General features: G+C 48.0%; 1 protein-coding gene across 1 annotated transcript; it reads right to left on the bottom strand.

The window, feature by feature from the left end:
• Positions 1 to 263: 263 nt before the first annotated feature.
• LOC106499017 (deleted in malignant brain tumors 1 protein-like) lies at positions 264 to 20025 on the bottom strand. The gene is made up of 19 exons (XM_067299617.1): positions 20004 to 20025; positions 19181 to 19198; positions 18467 to 18766; positions 17994 to 18023; positions 16178 to 16331; positions 15429 to 15643; positions 14108 to 14155; positions 12044 to 12197; positions 11295 to 11509; positions 9974 to 10021; positions 8900 to 8917; positions 8186 to 8485; positions 7713 to 7742; positions 5110 to 5260; positions 4591 to 4802; positions 3184 to 3356; positions 2117 to 2505; positions 1037 to 1308; positions 264 to 436 (listed from the first exon to the last, which is right to left on the bottom strand). Exons 1-19 carry the CDS (start codon positions 20023 to 20025, stop codon positions 264 to 266), a joined length of 2922 nt encoding a protein of 973 aa, XP_067155718.1.
• Between the last annotated feature and the right edge of the window lie 695 nt (positions 20026 to 20720).

The following is a 20720-nucleotide window of genomic DNA, read 5'->3' as shown; positions in this document are numbered from 1 at the left end:
TGGCACTGATATTTGCGAGCCTAATATTGTAGGTGACAACTAACTGATTAGAGGGTTGTTACTGGGCTGCAAACTTTCCCTAGTCTTCTGGCTTCTTTGGGGTTCTTATGCTCAAGACCATCTCTTTTCATGAGATGATCCATAACCACAAAAGACCTTTCAAGCTTGAATTTGAATCTTGAGTTGTCAAGGAAATAACTCAATGCAAGTTTTTTCCATCAAATTACTCAACCAATGTGACCAGCTGCAGGTGTTATCAGGTCTCACATTATCTGGTATGGAATTGGTTTCTTCGGTTTATGCTTCAAAAGAAACCCAACAAGAGCAAAAACAGCAACTGCCAGGGCTGTGACAGCAATAATAAATGGGGCATGAGAAATATCAGCTGGAGCAGGAACTGAATTTGTGTCCTCCTGGATGCCAAAAGTGTCCAGCTCTGGAATGAAGAGACAGCAATCTGGTTACATGTGATCTCTCATCTTGTTATTTTCAAGATAGAGAATGAAAAAATTGCATTCTAGATCAGATTTAGAGTTTAACTGATTTTTTAACTCTGTTTCATCTGGGGTGCTCTAGATGCAAACAAGCTTTATACTAGCAGAGCTTATTTGTAGAAGTTAAACTGCAAATTAAACATTCTAATTTTAACATTAAGAAACCAAACAACAAACAAAAAACTTAGAGAGAGCAAATTTGTCAAGGAAGCTTTCAGAATGACTTTTTTTTTTTTTTTTTTTTTTTGAGCAGACATGGCAGGTAAAGTGACAGGCAGTTTGGGAAGAGATGAATTCCACAGAGCTGCCTGTGCCATGTCTCATCAGACTCCCTGCAGAACTGCTGAATTAGTAATTTTATTATGTTCTGGTGAAGCTTACGGATGTGAAATATGATTAACAGTCATTAGACAGTAAGCACATTCCTAATATGTTTTGCAGAGCTGCTAGTAATCCAGCAGCAGCATAGTTTTGCTCAGATTTAAACTGGCATTCAAAGATATTATCTGCAAAATGAGACATAAAATCTTATTTTAAATTACCAGCATTCCTATTCTCAGCACCAGCTTCCCGAAGCTGAATAGGGCCAGCAACAGCATTCACTCTTTCTTGGGCAGAGCTTGCCTCTCTCTTGGACCTAGTAATACAACCTTGGTAGCATCTGGAAGAATAGTCATAGACCCTGCACACCACAAATTCACACCGCAGATAAACAGATGGATAGTTATGAACAAACTGGAAGGCATTGAATTTAAACCGGGCCACGTGCGTGTATGGTGAATAATATTTAGTATAGGTAGAATCTTTAACACACCTGAAAAGAAAGAAAGAAACAAACAAAAAAATCAACTCTCATGAATGCACACAGCAATCAGTCAGTTATTTACATGGAATATAACATATAACATGGAAAGAGATTTTAAATGTGATGAAGATAAGGACCCCATTTCTAAACTCCTTTCATATTTTTTCCACCCTATGCAGCTCAGCCTTACCCCATTGCTAGAGGTTTGTAGTCATACTGACAAGCGTGCCAACTTCCTACAGATCCGATTAGCTATTCAAGGAAGCACCCCTGTATTTGGCAAAAAACCTTCCACTAAGAGTTCAGCCAATACAAATATTCCCCTTTGCTGTTGGTGGTGGTGGTTCTGTTTTTCTAAACTGGGTTAGTTTCCTGCCATTCAAGCGAGTTGAACTGATTTATTGTGCTATCAGATGAGCACCGAAGCTACCTCATGGTCCAGGAACCTGCATTAGGAAGAGCAAAATGCCCTTCTTTGGCAGCGCAGAGCTGTTATGCCCCCTCAAGCTGTCATGCATCAAGATATCTAGTGTATGCACATTTTTCTGAAAGTGAATCATCCTTGCCCGAGACGTGTCACTACGTTACCTCCCTGCAAGTTAACTGGTCTTTGATCATCTAACCTATGTCACTTTAAGCTTTTTTAGATTCTGGGTCAATCTCTCCTCTCCCCAATGAACAATTCCCTCTCCACTCAAGTTACAATAATTAATAACAAGCTGGTATCAGTTTATACTGTGTTCATACTATAACTTCCATAAAGAAATGTAGACTTCAAAGTTAGTTCTGTCTTTAATTGTTTTGCAGAAGAGCTTACCCATTCCTGATTATATCATAGGTCACTGTTGTAAAATCATAGGGGTCAGGAGATGCCACACAAGTGTCCACAAACAACATCAGATTTGAATCAGAGCTGTGCAGGTAAGCTTCAAGAAATAAATTCTGGTTGATATCAACATAGTATGGCGAGTCATACACTGGCCATGAGAAAGATGCTGTGTGATAAAACGTAAGGTTCACGTCGTATCTGCTATACTGAGTTTCATTGACTTCAAAATTATCCTCAGCAACATACATTATTTGTGCCCATGTGTTCTGGAGCATTTTGCAGTTGACATGCAAGTGAAGCCTTTTATGTCTTGTGATTACAGAACCAGAAGAGGATCCTCTAATAAGGTTGGAATAGATGATTGTGTTGTTGTTTCCCTGTTTGGCATATAAAATGCAAAATTAACTTGCACAGTCAGGTTTCCTATTATGCATTCTAAACTTTGCTATATCCTTATAGTAATGTGCACAGTAAATGTGTCATTTCCATGTTAGTCTGATGTGGAGAAGTATAAATCTAGTAATTTCTATTCTCTAGACAGGAATCTTATCTTCATACAAAGTTCAGTGACTGTAATGTGATCTAGGAAACTACTCACATTAAACCCAGACGTAACTGAATTAAATAGCACTTGTACAACGCTTTGAACAATGCATGAATGTTCTGGTCCAGCACAGTATTTAGCCAAAATCTGACTTAAAACACCTTGGTCTTATTAAGTCAAGGCTTTCAAGACTCGCTTAATTATCACACTCAGCTTGGGACCTTGTAATTACCAATTATTTGCCTCCTCTCACACTTTTTTTCCTTAGAAGGTCAATCAATAAGCTGTAGTGAATGCCCTGACAGTCAGCGAAGGAAATGTGAATGTTAATAAACTTTATCCCTCAGCAGAGGGGGAAGAAGCCCACAGTCACAGGGACACTGCCAGGCCCTGCAAACCACAGTATAGCCTTCAGTTCCTTGTGTTTTTCAAAGTTTGAATTCTTCAGCTTGAATTTTTACACATTTACACAAAATATTTACACATTTTGCTGAAACACTTAAAGTCATACCTTTCTCACTGTGCCACAGCTATCATATGGTATGTTGAATATAACATACTGGGAGGTGATGTTGGGTTTGCAATATGAGTCACTCAAGGTGAGATTCGAAGCTGAGTAGCCCTCTGACTGAAGAAAGGCTCTGCTCACAACTATGTGCATATAGTCTGGCAAACACAGAAGTGCTAACGGATGGGGAAGAACACATGTTACAAGCTCATCGAAGCAACCAAGAACAGTTATATGTTGTGACCTAAATAAGCAGTTCTTCTTTTGCAAAAGCAGTTGGTATTGCAGGAAGAGTTCCGAAACCAAACCATATGCTTGCATCTCTATTAAATGCTATCAATCTACTATGTAGTGAGGTACTGGCTAATTTCAAAATAGGTACTGGCTTTTTCCTTCCTGCAACCTTGAGTTCATTGGTGTTAAAGATTATACAAAAATACCTTTAACATACCACACAAAACACCAAAATTTTTAACTCAGTGAAGATGCTTTTCACACTATTTTGATTTTTTTTTCTAAGTAAGATTAAGGCCCACTGTTAAGAACAACAAACAAAATGTTTTTAATATTCTGATAGACAGTGGTCTTAGCCACAGTGGGAAGTAACACTAAACCATGAGAAGGAAACAGTAAGGTGGAAAATGTATTATGGTTCAGGTTCTGCAAGCTTTCATTACATCAACTGGCCAAGGGAGCTCTTCATGATACTATTTATCATCACCAAGAGGTGGTTTGCATGACCTCCCTTAAGTCCTAACAGACACGAAGGCTTGCAGATAAGATGCAAATTCGGTGTCTGTAAACCCAGGGTCTGAGGCCTTCATCTTGGACTGGATCCCTTAAACACTGCTGGGATAAAAACAACTTTGAAAACATCAAAAGTTGTCTTGAATTAAAATGAAGGGTTAAGGGTCTGAAAAGTTGTTGCATTCAAAGTAGAAGGTCTTAAACACTTCAGAGATGTTGCCAAACGGCAGGGAATGTAAAAAGCTTTATACAATGAGAAGGGAGAAACTATTTTAGCCATTGACAAAAGTCATGTATACCAGTCTAGAGTATTGGCATATATGACATATGTTGCATTTTGCAATATCACTCCAGAAAACTATAGCCAGTATGCTGGGAAGGAACATAGACCTCTCTCATGGGAGGGAAATAGAGAATATGAAGATGACATAAGAATACAAGTTTAGTTTGAACCTCACAGAAAACATCTGAAATTATTTATTTAATTAAAAAAAGCACTTTTTCAGGTAAACTTAGTTATAGTCTAACAGTGATAGATCAAGAGTTAAACAGTATTACAGATAACAACAAACGAGTTATTCATTGAAGTGATACAACAAGATTAACAATCAACAAATTAGCAACTAATTGAGAAGCAGGCTTCTGTATTAAACATGCACTAACTAGTGCTCTGATCTGCTGGAACGGAGTAGTAGTCAGCCTGAAACCCTCTGTACGTGTATCGAGAGTTACTGTGAAAGTGGACTGTCATCAGGTTTGAGGAAGAAGTGTATGTGTGAAGAGACCCAGAACAGATTTTCCCAAGGAGAGGAGAGGTACGGAGTGGCCCATCGTAGATTTCCACATAGTCAGACAGGCATCTGCCACCTTGCATCCTGGGGAGTAAATATAACCATTTAGTTAAATACCTTTTTTTTTTAAACTCAGATTAACTGATGATAGCAAAAGAGAATATTATACTGAGATGACTATCAAATCTTTGGAACAGAAAGTACAACCTTCAATTTCTGTTTTATTAGATGCCATACACATTGTTAAGACTAATTAAACAAAAATGAACTAATTTTTCATCTTAGATGTACTGAAACCTTTGAATAACATCCTTGAAATCAAGAAGTTAGCAACCTAATAAGTCCAAGATGTTGATCCTGTATTTTTCTCAAGAAGTAAATTTTTACTTACTGAATATCTCTAAATGTGAGTGTGACACGAAAATTGCTCGTTACTTGTATTTCCCAAACACAATCAGCATTGTCTGGGTAATTTCCAGGGTAAAATGGACTCTGTAATGTCCCAGATATATATGAAAGCAAGCCACCGCAAGAATAATTTGCTGCAGAGAAAAATATGAGAAGAGCAATACATACATATCATTTAAGGTTGCTTTTGGAATACGTCTAGGCAGAGTTTATAGTCTAAAAGTTAGAGGCAGTAACTTCTGGCTTTAATGGTCTTTTTGTTAGATGGTCTTTCATTTCATGTCTTTCATTAAAAGTCATTCATTTCCTTCATTTCATCACTCACAATCAAATCTGGTTCACCTCTATTACAAATACTAATGACCAAAGGGAAAAGGAAAATCAGTCAAAATTCTGTTGTTTTCAAACTGCAGGGTATTGACAAATATCCCGTATTTAAATGTGAAGACGTTATGTCATAATCAAAAATTGGACGGAATTTGTATGAGTTTGCAACCTAATGGAATATCAGAGGAATCAAGTTTGTGGGCTTCAGTCTAAAAGTTTAGAAGTAAAATAAACATCATGAATTTCCAGGATACTTTTCAGTACAAGCACAAGGTATTCACAGAAAAGAAAAATGTGCAAATAGACACAATCACCTGAACTATATTCCAAATTAAAAAGTCTTCCAGTAAAAAAGTAAAACCATCAGAGAAGAGAGTACAAAAGAGCAAAGAAACATAAGGATATGGACTGTAAGGAAAAAAAAAATCCTACTGATTGTAGTAAAAAGAAAAGAGAAAGGATCTGAACAGCAAGGCAGACATGGTGATCTAGGGGAATGACAACTTTGCATTGGCCATAAATAATTCTGTAACATACATCCAGTGTGTATATGCATACACACACAAATATTCATGAAGATATAATAAATATCTATGCTATAGATGTGAAAAACATATATTTACATATCTTTTAATCTAAAGAATGAGAAGCTATCTACATAGGAAGGCCTACGGAGGACTATGAGATTTTCAAATTTTAATTCCAACTTCTAGCAAACATGCCAAAAACCTTCTCTCACTAATGGATCTAAACATAATTATGTGAACAAATAAAAATTTGAAATACATGCTATCCAGAAATGATATGCTTGAATGCACAGCTGAGATAGGAATTAGTCATACTTACAAAGTAGTGGACAATGATACCTGCTTGCTTAGCAGTTGTGAAATTACTGCTCAACTGCCAAAACGTAACTGACTATACTGGGTGCAAGCTCATCTGCACTGTTACTTTGGGGTAGCAATTTGAGGCAATAGTTTACTTGGTAGTAGATGAAGAGGAATATGCATGAAAATTATGAGCAGTAACATTCCCCTCAATTACTACAGCTGGGGATGACAAAAAAAGCAACTCCTCTGTCTACAGTAAAGGCAGGAAAAAATATTAATGCCTATCTATTTTGGTGACAATACTGGGCAGAGATGGATACAATCCAGTCCTTGCCCTGATCAGCCAAAGAAACAGTGTTCTCACAGCAACTTGAAGGAGGTCCTGTCCTAAAAAGGATGGCACAGAGCCTAAACACCTGCCAGGTGGGCAAGAAGGGGCTGGATTCACAAAGCTGGCAGGAACAGCCAGAAACCCTTTATGAAAGGGTTTGCATTTTTGCCCTGGCAAATAATAAAAGACTGCTCTGGCTGTGAAGTTACTTCCACTATCACAGCTGGGAGATGAGTCACAGTAGGCTTGAAACATGATCAGGGTCTCCTTGACCAAGCCAAAGAAGAAAGCCGACAGGCCAGAAAGACCACAAGCTCTTTGGACAACAACAGTCAGGCTTACCCATAGTAGCCTCAGTCGCTGTTGTCAGGGAAGGTGTGCTTGTCAATTCTAGAGAAAAATACAGACACACAGTGAAATCAGATTTTTAAAATGTGAACACAGCCCAGAAACATAATGAAGCCACCTGGGGAGAGGGTCAAACCAAGGCAAGTGACGGAGGGAGGTTGCACGTCCCTTCCTCATCCTTCGGTCTGCACAGCCCCATGCAAAATGGCACCCTTGAAAACTGCTGGCGGATGGCAGGTTTGGCTTGGTCCCACCACACTTAAGTTGCTTACTCTTGCTCCCTGCCCCTCCCAACCCCCACTCCTGGTCTCAGCCGTAGAGGCTACCTGGCAATGCAGAGAGACAACAGAAGGTGAATGAGGAGCCTCTTCCCTAAGAGGAATACCCTGTTGGGAGTCACACCTTCCCTGAAGGGTCTCCAGGGTCACTAAAACCCCAAAACACAGTTCGTACTGCAACCTGGCTCAACGGAGCGTGATGGGTGCAACGCTCAACGCTCCAGCACTTGCTCACCTGGAGCACCACTAGATTACTGCAGAGACTGGCTCCAAGTTTCTACCCCAGGTAAATCAGTGCCTTTGCACCCCAAGGGAACCAAAAAGAAAACAGTATCATCACAAGATTCAGTGAAATCACCCAGCGGCTTTAACTGAAACATGGGTCTTTAAGCCTTTCACTGCCGCAAAGACAGAGTGTGCCAGAGACCAAGCTCTGGAAATAACATGCATCTCAACCAAAATATCTAGTTACCTGTTGGCGGAGGTGCTGTTAGTCCCGAGTCTGGAAGGAGAGAGGAACAGGCATTAGGCACCCTGGCCCCATGGCTCGCTCCGCGGCATGCTGGCACCAACCCCACCGTGCTGCGCCCAGGAGCACAGGGCTGGGCAAACCGAGGTGCGCTCTGCTTTTTGGGCACACGCGCTTGCTGTGAGCCTCCCCGAGAGGCACGGGGGAGCCCACAGGAGGGTGGCCTGGGCCAGGCCTGACCCCGCTCATCGGACCCTGCTCCACCTGCGGGGTGGCACCCGGGTCCCGTCTCTCCTGAGCACAAGCCATGAGAGCCGCTACGCTGCTCACTTCTGCAGCATAAGGCCCTTACTTTAGGGACACAGACCCTGGACAAGCTGCCACTGTGCAGGAAGGGAAGCAAGGGCTTGCAAACCTGTGTCTAGCGTAACATGAGCTTTACTCCAGGAAGACACCACCAGGAGGTAAAAGCCTACCTGAGCATATGACAGAAGCATCTCGGTCATAACACAAAGAGGAGTGCTCATAGGGACAAGTCCACAAATACTCTTCAGAGCCCTGGCAATCCACTGCAGTCATCAAATATGAGGACCAGCCATCGGAAGGGAAATAGCCCGTCACACCCAGAGGCTGGCCGCAGCCAAGCTGCCTGCACACAACTTCAGCATCTCGCATGTCCCACTGGTGACCACACACTTTTAACCAGCCTCCAAAATAGAAGATTTCTACGTTGCCGGCACAGCGGTTTGGCCCATCCGTCAGCTGCAGCAACAGCTCTTGGAAAGATATAAAACACTTTGTTAGGCAAAGCGTGGTCTGCTTGCACGTGGTGACATTCGCTTCCTGCTGTGCAAGAAAGCGGAGAAGCCAAAGAGGGCCCCGAGCTCCTGGAGACCAACGGGGTCGCGTGCACCCCAGGAGACCCATGAGGGCCAGAACCTTCCCAGCAAGGGGGCCTGCGCTCTCCGCTTTGGGCACCCTGCTCTTCTGCAGAGAAACAGGAGGCCGTGGGCTCTCACATCCTGCCCAGGCATGACTGCCCCCATCATCCCCGTGGGAAAAGCCTCCGGCACAACTTTGGCCGCAGCCCCACCTCGGGCTCCCGAGCAGATGCACAGAGAGATGCGGAGGCAGCAGCTCACGCACACATCATGGTGCCCAGGGGAGGACGCCCCGGCAGACAGACTCACCATCAGCTATGACAGCATCTGTGGGGAAACACAAACACACACATGCACACCCATGAAAACCGCAGCAGCGCAAACCCCTTGGGAGGAAATAACCAGGCTCTCACACATACACCCGCTCCCAACAGAAAGCTGAGACACCACCGCTTTGATGGGGAGGCTCCATCGGAGTCTCCTTGGCCCAGGCAAAGAGGGGCAAAAGGGCTTTCTGGGCACGGGGGGCCCTGGCAATCCTTTCCCCAAGCACCCTGCTGCTCTCAAAGCCCACTGGCCAAAAAATATACCCAACGCACAAGAAGCAGCTCGTTTGCAAAAACAAACAAACAAACAAAATGGATCAGAAATTTCAGAGATTTCATTACACTTTATGCAAACCCCACTCCTGGTCTCGGCCCACAGCGAGCAGCCTAAATCCTGGCTCTGGGCACCCCGGGAAGGCTCCTGCACGGCACACAGGATGCAAAGTCCTCCAGGTGGCACCAACAGATCAGCGGCACCTCACGGAAAAGGGCTCTGGCATGCCAAAAGGGGTCATCTCCTTCCTACTGTTTCCCTTAGCCTCACCCGGAGGGTTCAGCCGGCCTGAGCCGCAGCTTTATATCGTGGAATAGCTAATGGTGTATTTCACAGACACAAAGGCTTCTGCTCTCAGGGAGCACACCTACTGATAAGAAACAACTTGGCCCTAACGGGAAAATACTCCTTCACATAACACAGGTCTCTGAGTGCTAGCAATGTCTAAACACATGTTGCTTATCTTCACCTGGATGCTGTTAAGCTTGGGAAAAAAAAAAAAAAAAAATCAAGCAGTGATCAACTGCATACTAGTTAATCTGTGTTCCAGAGTATGAAAGATAAAGTCTACATGGCCTAAGACTGCAAAGTTTGAAGTCAAGAGGTTTCTTTCTGTTTTATCAGACCCCAGCAGGCTTCTCCTCTGTCAGGGTATCGTGTGCATCTCATATGCATGATTTCCCAGCAGCAGGTAGGAGGATAAAAATATAAAGCTACCTTTCACACTCTCATTAGGCCTAGCATGTAAAATGAGATTAAAAAGCCCTGATAAGTCAGTCTTACCAGTAGTGGTCTCAGTCGTTGTGGTCAAGGAAGGTGTACTTGTCAATTCTAGAGAAAAATAAAGACGCACAGTGAAACCCCGTTTTTGAAAACATGAACACAGCCCGGAAACATAATGAAAGAGATCCCCAAGGCCGGACTGAGGCAACGATAGCCTGTCACCAAGACAAGAGTTACCAGAAAGGAAGAAGACTAGCATTCTCAGGAGGATGAGGCTGAGGAGAAAGAAGAGTCTAGCAGAAAACAGAAGCAATTGGAACAAATCAGTGAAAAACAGCCAACTGAGTTAACTGAGGCCCATCTAGATGTGGGATACAGGGTCCCTCAGAACAGGTAGTTAGCAAACTCAAGGGATAAAATCCGCTAACTCGAGTGCCGCTCATTAGCAAAGTCCGATTTCCCATCCCACGCAGCTGCCCGGGAGAGCCACCTTCCCATCGCCCCCAGCGGCCTCCAGCCTTGGCCACTGGCACGTGCTTAGGGAAAAGGGGATGCAAAGGGCACAGAGAAAGGGAAGCTTCCCCAAAATACTGTCCGTCCCACTGTCAACATCCACCTCACCACAAGTCTTTGGAGAACAGCAAGACCCCGGGCAAAGAGGCTCTGCCATGCTCCCACACAAAAATTCCCTCCCGGGCGTGTGCCTGCTCCCCAGGCTGCTGCACCTCAGAGCCTTTCCCGGTCATCTCTGCACCCCTAGAGCGCAGGTCACACTGGGCATGTGCAAGAAACTCCCATCGGCTGCTCCTCACCTGCCAGCGGGGAGGCAGGAACATGAACTCATCAGACCACTAAACACCGCCTGCACCTACCTGAGGTTGGCAGCATTGAGGCAGTCGAGCTGAGGCTACCTGGCACTGCAGAGAGGGAGCAGCAGGTGCTCTCTCTCCTCAACTACTCCTTAACTGCAAAAAACAATGCACCACATTGAGCGTGAACTCGCCTGCACTGGTATTCTGGGGAAACAAGTAGCAACGTGCCTCAAAATTATGAACGCTAACTTCCCCCTCAACTGCTATGGTTTGCACAAGCGAGCACCTGCTCTGTCTGCAGTAAAGGCAGCAAAAATCAGTGATGGTTTGGTGGCAGCACTGGGCAGAGGTAGGTAAAGCTTGGTGCTTGCCCTGATCAGCCAAAGAAACAGCATTCTCAAAGCAACTGGGAGGAGGTCTTGTCCTAAGATGATGCCCTGGAGCCTCAACACCTGGCAGTTGGGCAAGAAGGGGCTGGATTCACAGAGTTGGCAGGAGCAGACAGAAACCCTTTAGGAAAGGTTTGCATTTCTCTCCTGGCAAATAATAAAAGACCGCTCTGGTCCTACCTGGAGTGCTGCTGTAGTCGGGAACTGAGTAGTAGGAGGCCCAAAAACCTTTCCGGGTGACACTGCTGTCACTGCGAAACAGGACAGTCAGTTCATTTCCAGATGATATAAATACGCGATGGTTGTTACTGCAAACTGTCCCTAGGAGACGGCCCTCAAAGAGCCTGCCGTCGTACACCTCGATGACGTCGAACTGGCAGGAGCTTCCTTCCAGCCTGCAGAGTGGAAACAAACGTTTGCTCTGCTTTAGGACTTGGACGTTTCCAGGATGTGCCATTTCCAGCCAGAAGTTGCATGTTTTGGCTGCTCCAAGGGATGGCTCAGGATGGGGCCACCTCCCTGGAGGACAACGGCCCACGCAGGGAGCAGACGGGCAGGAGCTCCAACCCCACTGGAGGGGGACAGCGGCGCCAAAGGGCCAGGCCAGCCAACCCTCCCAGGCCCCACGTCCTTCCCTGCCCAGCCGGGCTGGCTGTGTCTACCTCCAGGCCCGGGGCACTGGCGAGGGACTACGACTCGCACAGGCCTACGGGGACATGCCCTTTCCGTGGCTGGGACAGCCCGGCAGGATGCCAGCAGATCCCCAGGAGGCCTGAGCACGGGGAGAGGAGCACTTGGACGAGGACCAGGTGCCAGGCAGAGATGGCCAAGCACCGTGGCGTGCAGGAAAGCTGCCTCGAGCCGGAGCCAGCACCTGCCCTGCCTGGAGCCGAGACCAGAGCCCCGCACGGCCCATGTGCTGTACTTACTCAACGTCCACAAAGGCCAGGCTCACTCTGTAGTTCTCCTGCAGCAACTGTATACGCCACACGCAGTACGCGTTGTTGGGATAGGGGCTAGGATAGTTGGGGCTTTGAAATGAGCCAGATGAATCCCGGAGCAAGCCACCACAGGAGGAAACACCTACAGAATGGACCAAAACACAGAACAGGCAGAGAGCCCCTGACATTCGCCTCGCCACAAGTCCTTGGAGAACAGCAAGACCCCGGGCAAAGAGGCTTTGCCATGCTCCCACACAAAAATTCCCTCCCGGGCGTGTGCCTGCTCCCCGGGCTGCTGCACCTCGGAGCCTTTCCTGGTCATCTCCGCTCTCAAAACCCACTTGCCAAAAAATATACCCAACACGTAAGAAGCAGCTCATTTGCAAAAACAAACAAACAAACAAAATGGATCAGAAATTTCAGAGATTTCATTACACTTTATGCATTCCTGGGCTCACCAGAAACAGCCACCAATAACTTTCTTCCACGAGGAGTTCTCCATAAACTCACAGGAGGAACAGTTATCCATCACACAATTTAGGTTCTGAATAGCATCACATCAATACTTCTGAATACAAGTATTCCACACAAATGATTTCCCCGCAGTGGGCAGGATGCTCAAAATATAAAACTATGGTTCATGCACATCTTTTAAATGAAAACCTAATAAGTCAGACTTACAGGTAGCGGGCTCAGTGGTTGTTGTTGGGGGAGGTGTACTGGTTGTTTCTTCCAGAGGAAAAGGAAAAGGAAAAAAAAAGATACGTGACACACTGCAAGGCGATCGAGCAGGCCAATATAATGTGAAACCTCCCCGGGTTACTGTCCCAGCCCCTGGTGGCAATGTGTGGCTGAGACAGTCTGGAGTCAAGAGGTTTCTTTCCGTTTTACCAGACCTCACCAGGCTTCTCCTCTTTTAGCATATCAACCTGCTTTGTGAACCCACCTAAACTTCTCACATCCACCTGGCCCAGGGGCTCCCACAGCCCCCCGGTGTAAAAGGTGTCTCTTCTTGTTTGTTTTGAATGTATCTGCTGGTTTCACTTAGTGGCTTGACCTCTTGTACAAGAAGAGGCTGTGAACAATTGTCTCCTCCTCCTCCCTTTCTCCACACCAAGAGCAAGAAAGCAACCCAAAGCAGCTTAACAGAAAGGAAGGGGACAGGAAGCCACCTGGGGAGAGGGTCAAACCAAGGCAAGTGACGGAGGGAGGTTGCACGTCCCTTCCTCATCCTTCGGTCTGCACAGCCCCATGCAAAATGGCACCCTTGAAAACTGCTGGCGGATGGCAGGTTTGGCTTGGTCCCACCACACTTAAGTTGCTTACTCTTGCTCCCTGCCCCTCCCAAACCCCACTCCTGGTCTCGGCCCACAGCGAGCAGCCTAAATCCTGGCTCTGGGCACCCCGGGAAGGCTCCTGCACGGCACACAGGATGCAAAGTCCTCCAGGTGGCACCAACAGATCAGCGGCACCTCACGGAAAAGGGCTCTGGCATGCCAAAAGGGGTCATCTCCTTCCTACTGTTTCCCTTAGCCTCACCCGGAGGGTTCAGCCGGCCTGAGCCGCAGCTTTATATCGTGGAATAGCTAATGGTGTATTTCACAGACACAAAGGCTTCTGCTCTCAGGGAGCACACCTACTGATAAGAAACAACTTGGCCCTAACGGGAAAATACTCCTTCACATAACACAGGTCTCTGAGTGCTAGCAATGTCTAAACACATGTTGCTTATCTTCACCTGGATGCTGTTAAGCTTGGGAAAAAAAAAAAAAAAAAATCAAGCAGTGATCAACTGCATACTAGTTAATCTGTGTTCCAGAGTATGAAAGATAAAGTCTACATGGCCTAAGACTGCAAAGTTTGAAGTCAAGAGGTTTCTTTCTGTTTTATCAGACCCCAGCAGGCTTCTCCTCTGTCAGGGTATCGTGTGCATCTCATATGCATGATTTCCCAGCAGCAGGTAGGAGGATAAAAATATAAAGCTACCTTTCACACTCTCATTAGGCCTAGCATGTAAAATGAGATTAAAAAGCCCTGATAAGTCAGTCTTACCAGTAGTGGTCTCAGTCGTTGTGGTCAAGGAAGGTGTACTTGTCAATTCTAGAGAAAAATAAAGACGCACAGTGAAACCCCGTTTTTGAAAACATGAACACAGCCCGGAAACATAATGAAAGAGATCCCCAAGGCCGGACTGAGGCAACGATAGCCTGTCACCAAGACAAGAGTTACCAGAAAGGAAGAAGACTAGCATTCTCAGGAGGATGAGGCTGAGGAGAAAGAAGAGTCTAGCAGAAAACAGAAGCAATTGGAACAAATCAGTGAAAAACAGCCAACTGAGTTAACTGAGGCCCATCTAGATGTGGGATACAGGGTCCCTCAGAACAGGTAGTTAGCAAACTCAAGGGATAAAATCCGCTAACTCGAGTGCCGCTCATTAGCAAAGTCCGATTTCCCATCCCACGCAGCTGCCCGGGAGAGCCACCTTCCCATCGCCCCCAGCGGCCTCCAGCCTTGGCCACTGGCACGTGCTTAGGGAAAAGGGGATGCAAAGGGCACAGAGAAAGGGAAGCTTCCCCAAAATACTGTCCGTCCCACTGTCAACATCCACCTCACCACAAGTCTTTGGAGAACAGCAAGACCCCGGGCAAAGAGGCTCTGCCATGCTCCCACACAAAAATTCCCTCCCGGGCGTGTGCCTGCTCCCCAGGCTGCTGCACCTCAGAGCCTTTCCCGGTCATCTCTGCACCCCTAGAGCGCAGGTCACACTGGGCATGTGCAAGAAACTCCCATCGGCTGCTCCTCACCTGCCAGCGGGGAGGCAGGAACATGAACTCATCAGACCACTAAACACCGCCTGCACCTACCTGAGGTTGGCAGCATTGAGGCAGTCGAGCTGAGGCTACCTGGCACTGCAGAGAGGGAGCAGCAGGTGCTCTCTCTCCTCAACTACTCCTTAACTGCAAAAAACAATGCACCACATTGAGCGTGAACTCGCCTGCACTGGTATTCTGGGGAAACAAGTAGCAACGTGCCTCAAAATTATGAACGCTAACTTCCCCCTCAACTGCTATGGTTTGCACAAGCGAGCACCTGCTCTGTCTGCAGTAAAGGCAGCAAAAATCAGTGATGGTTTGGTGGCAGCACTGGGCAGAGGTAGGTAAAGCTTGGTGCTTGCCCTGATCAGCCAAAGAAACAGCATTCTCAAAGCAACTGGGAGGAGGTCTTGTCCTAAGATGATGCCCTGGAGCCTCAACACCTGGCAGTTGGGCAAGAAGGGGCTGGATTCACAGAGTTGGCAGGAGCAGACAGAAACCCTTTAGGAAAGGTTTGCATTTCTCTCCTGGCAAATAATAAAAGACCGCTCTGGTCCTACCTGGAGTGCTGCTGTAGTCGGGAACTGAGTAGTAGGAGGCCCAAAAACCTTTCCGGGTGACACTGCTGTCACTGCGAAACAGGACAGTCAGTTCATTTCCAGATGATATAAATACGCGATGGTTGTTACTGCAAACTGTCCCTAGGAGACGGCCCTCAAAGAGCCTGCCGTCGTACACCTCGATGACGTCGAACTGGCAGGAGCTTCCTTCCAGCCTGCAGAGTGGAAACAAACGTTTGCTCTGCTTTAGGACTTGGACGTTTCCAGGATGTGCCATTTCCAGCCAGAAGTTGCATGTTTTGGCTGCTCCAAGGGATGGCTCAGGATGGGGCCACCTCCCTGGAGGACAACGGCCCACGCAGGGAGCAGACGGGCAGGAGCTCCAACCCCACTGGAGGGGGACAGCGGCGCCAAAGGGCCAGGCCAGCCAACCCTCCCAGGCCCCACGTCCTTCCCTGCCCAGCCGGGCTGGCTGTGTCTACCTCCAGGCCCGGGGCACTGGCGAGGGACTACGACTCGCACAGGCCTACGGGGACATGCCCTTTCCGTGGCTGGGACAGCCCGGCAGGATGCCAGCAGATCCCCAGGAGGCCTGAGCACGGGGAGAGGAGCACTTGGACGAGGACCAGGTGCCAGGCAGAGATGGCCAAGCACCGTGGCGTGCAGGAAAGCTGCCTCGAGCCGGAGCCAGCACCTGCCCTGCCTGGAGCCGAGACCAGAGCCCCGCACGGCCCATGTGCTGTACTTACTCAACGTCCACAAAGGCCAGGCTCACTCTGTAGTTCTCCTGCAGCAACTGTATACGCCACACGCAGTACGCGTTGTTGGGATAGGGGCTAGGATAGTTGGGGCTTTGAAATGAGCCAGATGAATCCCGGAGCAAGCCACCACAGGAGGAAACACCTACAGAATGGACCAAAACACAGAACAGGCAGAGAGCCCCTGACATTCGCCTCGCCACAAGTCCTTGGAGAACAGCAAGACCCCGGGCAAAGAGGCTTTGCCATGCTCCCACACAAAAATTCCCTCCCGGGCGTGTGCCTGCTCCCCGGGCTGCTGCACCTCGGAGCCTTTCCTGGTCATCTCCGCTCTCAAAACCCACTTGCCAAAAAATATACCCAACACGTAAGAAGCAGCTCATTTGCAAAAACAAACAAACAAACAAAATGGATCAGAAATTTCAGAGATTTCATTACACTTTATGCATTCCTGGGCTCACCAGAAACAGCCACCAATAACTTTCTTCCACGAGGAGTTCTCCATAAACTCACAGGAGGAACAGTTATCCATCACACAATTTAGGTTCTGAATAGCGTCACATCAATACTTCTGAATACAAGTATTCCACACAAATGATTTCCCCGCAGTGGGCAGGATGCTCAAAATATAAAACTATGGTTCATGCACATCTTTTAAATGAAAACCTAATAAGTCAGACTTACAGGTAGCGGGCTCAGTGGTTGTTGTTGGGGGAGGTGTACTGGTTGTTTCTTCCAGAGGAAAAGGAAAAGGAAAAAAAAAGATACGTGACACACTGCAAGGCGATCGAGCAGGCCAATATAATGTGAAACCTCCCCGGGTTACTGTCCCAGCCCCTGGTGGCAATGTGTGGCTGAGACAGTCTGGAGTCAAGAGGTTTCTTTCCGTTTTACCAGACCTCACCAGGCTTCTCCTCTTTTAGCATATCAACCTGCTTTGTGAACCCACCTAAACTTCTCACATCCACCTGGCCCAGGGGCTCCCACAGCCCCCCGGTGTAAAAGGTGTCTCTTCTTGTTTGTTTTGAATGTATCTGCTGGTTTCACTTAGTGGCTTGACCTCTTGTACAAGAAGAGGCTGTGAACAATTGTCTCCTCCTCCTCCCTTTCTCCACACCAAGAGCAAGAAAGCAACCCAAAGCAGCTTAACAGAAAGGAAGGGGACAGGAAGCCACCTGGGGAGAGGGTCAAACCAAGGCAAGTGACGGAGGGAGGTTGCACGTCCCTTCCTCATCCTTCGGTCTGCACAGCCCCATGCAAAATGGCACCCTTGAAAACTGCTGGCGGATGGCAGGTTTGGCTTGGTCCCACCACACTTAAGTTGCTTACTCTTGCTCCCTGCCCCTCCCAACCCCCACTCCTGGTCTCAGCCGTAGAGGCTACCTGGCAATGCAGAGAGACAACAGAAGGTGAATGAGGAGCCTCTTCCCTAAGAGGAATACCCTGTTGGGAGTCACACCTTCCCTGAAGGGTCTCCAGGGTCACTAAAACCCCAAAACACAGTTCGTACTGCAACCTGGCTCAATGGAGCGTGATGGGTGCAACGCTCAACGCTCCAGCACTTGCTCACCTGGAGCACCACTAGATTACTGCAGAGACTGGCTCCAAGTTTCTACCCCAGGTAAATCAGTGCCTTTGCACCCCAAGGGAACCAAAAAGAAAACAGCATCATCACAAGATTCAGTGAAATCACCCAGCGGCTTTAACTGAAACATGGGTCTTTAAGCCTTTCACTGCCGCAAAGACAGAGTGTGCCAGAGACCAAGCTCTGGAAATAACATGCATCTCAACCAAAATATCTAGTTACCTGTTGGCGGAGGTGCTGTTAGTCCCGAGTCTGGAAGGAGAGAGGAACAGGCATTAGGCACCCTGGCCCCATGGCTCGCTCCGCGGCATGCTGGCACCAACCCCACCGTGCTGCGCCCAGGAGCACAGGGCTGGGCAAACCGAGGTGCGCTCTGCTTTTTGGGCACACGCGCTTGCTGTGAGCCTCCCCAAGAGGCACGGGGGAGCCCACAGGAGGGTGGCCTGGGCCAGGCCTGACCCCGCTCATCGGACCCTGCTCCACCTGCGGGGTGGCACCCGGGTCCCGTCTCTCCTGAGCACAAGCCATGAGAGCCGCTACGCTGCTCACTTCTGCAGCATAAGGCCCTTACTTTAGGGACACAGACCCTGGACAAGCTGCCACTGTGCAGGAAGGGAAGCAAGGGCTTGCAAACCTGTGTCTAGCGTAACATGAGCTTTACTCCAGGAAGACACCACCAGGAGGTAAAAGCCTACCTGAGCATATGACAGAAGCATCTCGGTCATAACACAAAGAGGAGTGCTCATAGGGACAAGTCCACAAATACTCTTCAGAGCCCTGGCAATCCACTGCAGTCATCAAATATGAGGACCAGCCATCGGAAGGGAAATAGCCCGTCACACCCAGAGGCTGGCCGCAGCCAAGCTGCCTGCACACAACTTCAGCATCTCGCATGTCCCACTGGTGACCACACACTTTTAACCAGCCTCCAAAATAGAAGATTTCTACGTTGCCGGCACAGCGGTTTGGCCCATCCGTCAGCTGCAGCAACAGCTCTTGGAAAGATATAAAACACTTTGTTAGGCAAAGCGTGGTCTGCTTGCACGTGGTGACATTCGCTTCCTGCTGTGCAAGAAAGCGGAGAAGCCAAAGAGGGCCCCGAGCTCCTGGAGACCAACGGGGTCGCGTGCACCCCAGGAGACCCATGAGGGCCAGAACCTTCCCAGCAAGGGGGCCTGCGCTCTCCGCTTTGGGCACCCTGCTCTTCTGCAGAGAAACAGGAGGCCGTGGGCTCTCACATCCTGCCCAGGCATGACTGCCCCCATCATCCCCGTGGGAAAAGCCTCCGGCACAACTTTGGCCGCAGCCCCACCTCGGGCTCCCGAGCAGATGCACAGAGAGATGCGGAGGCAGCAGCTCACGCACACATCATGGTGCCCAGGGGAGGACGCCCCGGCAGACAGACTCACCATCAGCTATGACAGCATCTGTGGGGAAACACAAACACACACACGCACACCCATGAAAACCGCAGCAGCGCAAACCCCTTGGGAGGAAATAACCAGGCTCTCGCACATACACCCGCTCCCAACAGAAAGCTGAGACACCACCGCTTTGATGGGGAGGCTCCATCGGAGTCCCCTTGGCCCAGGCAAAGAGGGGCAAAAGGGCTTTCTGGGAATGGGGGGCCCTGGCAATCCTTTCCCCAAGCACCCTGCTGCTCTCAAAACCCGCTTGCCAAAAAATATACCCCACGCATGAGAAGCAGCTCGTTTGCAAAAACAAACAAACAAACAAAATGGATCAGAAATTTCAGAGATTTCATTACACTTTATGCATTCCTGGGCTCACCAGAAACAGCCACCAATAACTTTCTTCCACGAGGAGTTCTCCATAAACTCACAGGAGGAACAGTTATCCATCACACAATTTAGGTTCTGAATAGCATCACATCAATACTTCTGAATACAAGTATTCCATACAAATGATTTCCCCGCAGTGGGCAGGATGCTCAAAATATAAAACTATGGTTCATGCACATCTTTTAAATGAAAAACCTAATAAGTCAGACTTACAGGTAGTGGACTCAGTAGTTGTTGGGGGAGGTGTACTGGTTGTTTCTTCCAGAGGAAAAGGAAAAGGAAAAAAAAAGATACGTGACACACTGCAAGGCGATCGAGCAGGCCAATATAATGTGAAACCTCCCCGGGTTACTGTCCCAGCCCCTGGTGGCAATGTGTGGCTGAGACAGTCTGGAGTCAAGAGGTTTCTTTCCGTTTTACCAGACCTCACCAGGCTTCTCCTCTTTTAGCATATCAACCTGCTTTGTGAACCCACCTAAACTTCTCACATCCACCTGGCCCAGGGGCTCCCACAGCCCCCCGGTGTAAAAGGTGTCTCTTCTTGTTTGTTTTGAATGTATCTGCTGGTTTCACTTAGTGGCTTGACCTCTTGTACAAGAAGAGGCTGTGAACAATTGTCTCCTCCTCCTCCCTTTCTCCACACCAAGAGCAAGAAAGCAACCCAAAGCAGCTTAACAGAAAGGAAGGGGACAGGAAGCCACCTGGGGAGAGGGTCAAACCAAGGCAAGTGACGGAGGGAGGTTGCACGTCCCTTCCTCATCCTTCGGTCTGCACAGCCCCATGCAAAATGGCACCCTTGAAAACTGCTGGCGGATGGCAGGTTTGGCTTGGTCCCACCACACTTAAGTTGCTTACTCTTGCTCCCTGCCCCTCCCAAACCCCACTCCTGGTCTCGGCCCACAGCGAGCAGCCTAAATCCTGGCTCTGGGCACCCCGGGAAGGCTCCTGCACGGCACACAGGATGCAAAGTCCTCCAGGTGGCACCAACAGATCAGCGGCACCTCACGGAAAAGGGCTCTGGCATGCCAAAAGGGGTCATCTCCTTCCTACTGTTTCCCTTAGCCTCACCCGGAGGGTTCAGCCGGCCTGAGCCGCAGCTTTATATCGTGGAATAGCTAATGGTGTATTTCACAGACACAAAGGCTTC

This window comes from Apteryx mantelli, chromosome 7, assembly GCF_036417845.1.
Source record: "Apteryx mantelli isolate bAptMan1 chromosome 7, bAptMan1.hap1, whole genome shotgun sequence".
Classification (NCBI taxonomy): Eukaryota; Metazoa; Chordata; class Aves; order Apterygiformes; family Apterygidae; genus Apteryx; species Apteryx mantelli.
The sequence above is the reverse complement of the archived record's forward strand: the minus strand, read 5'-3'. Positions and strand labels throughout refer to the sequence as shown.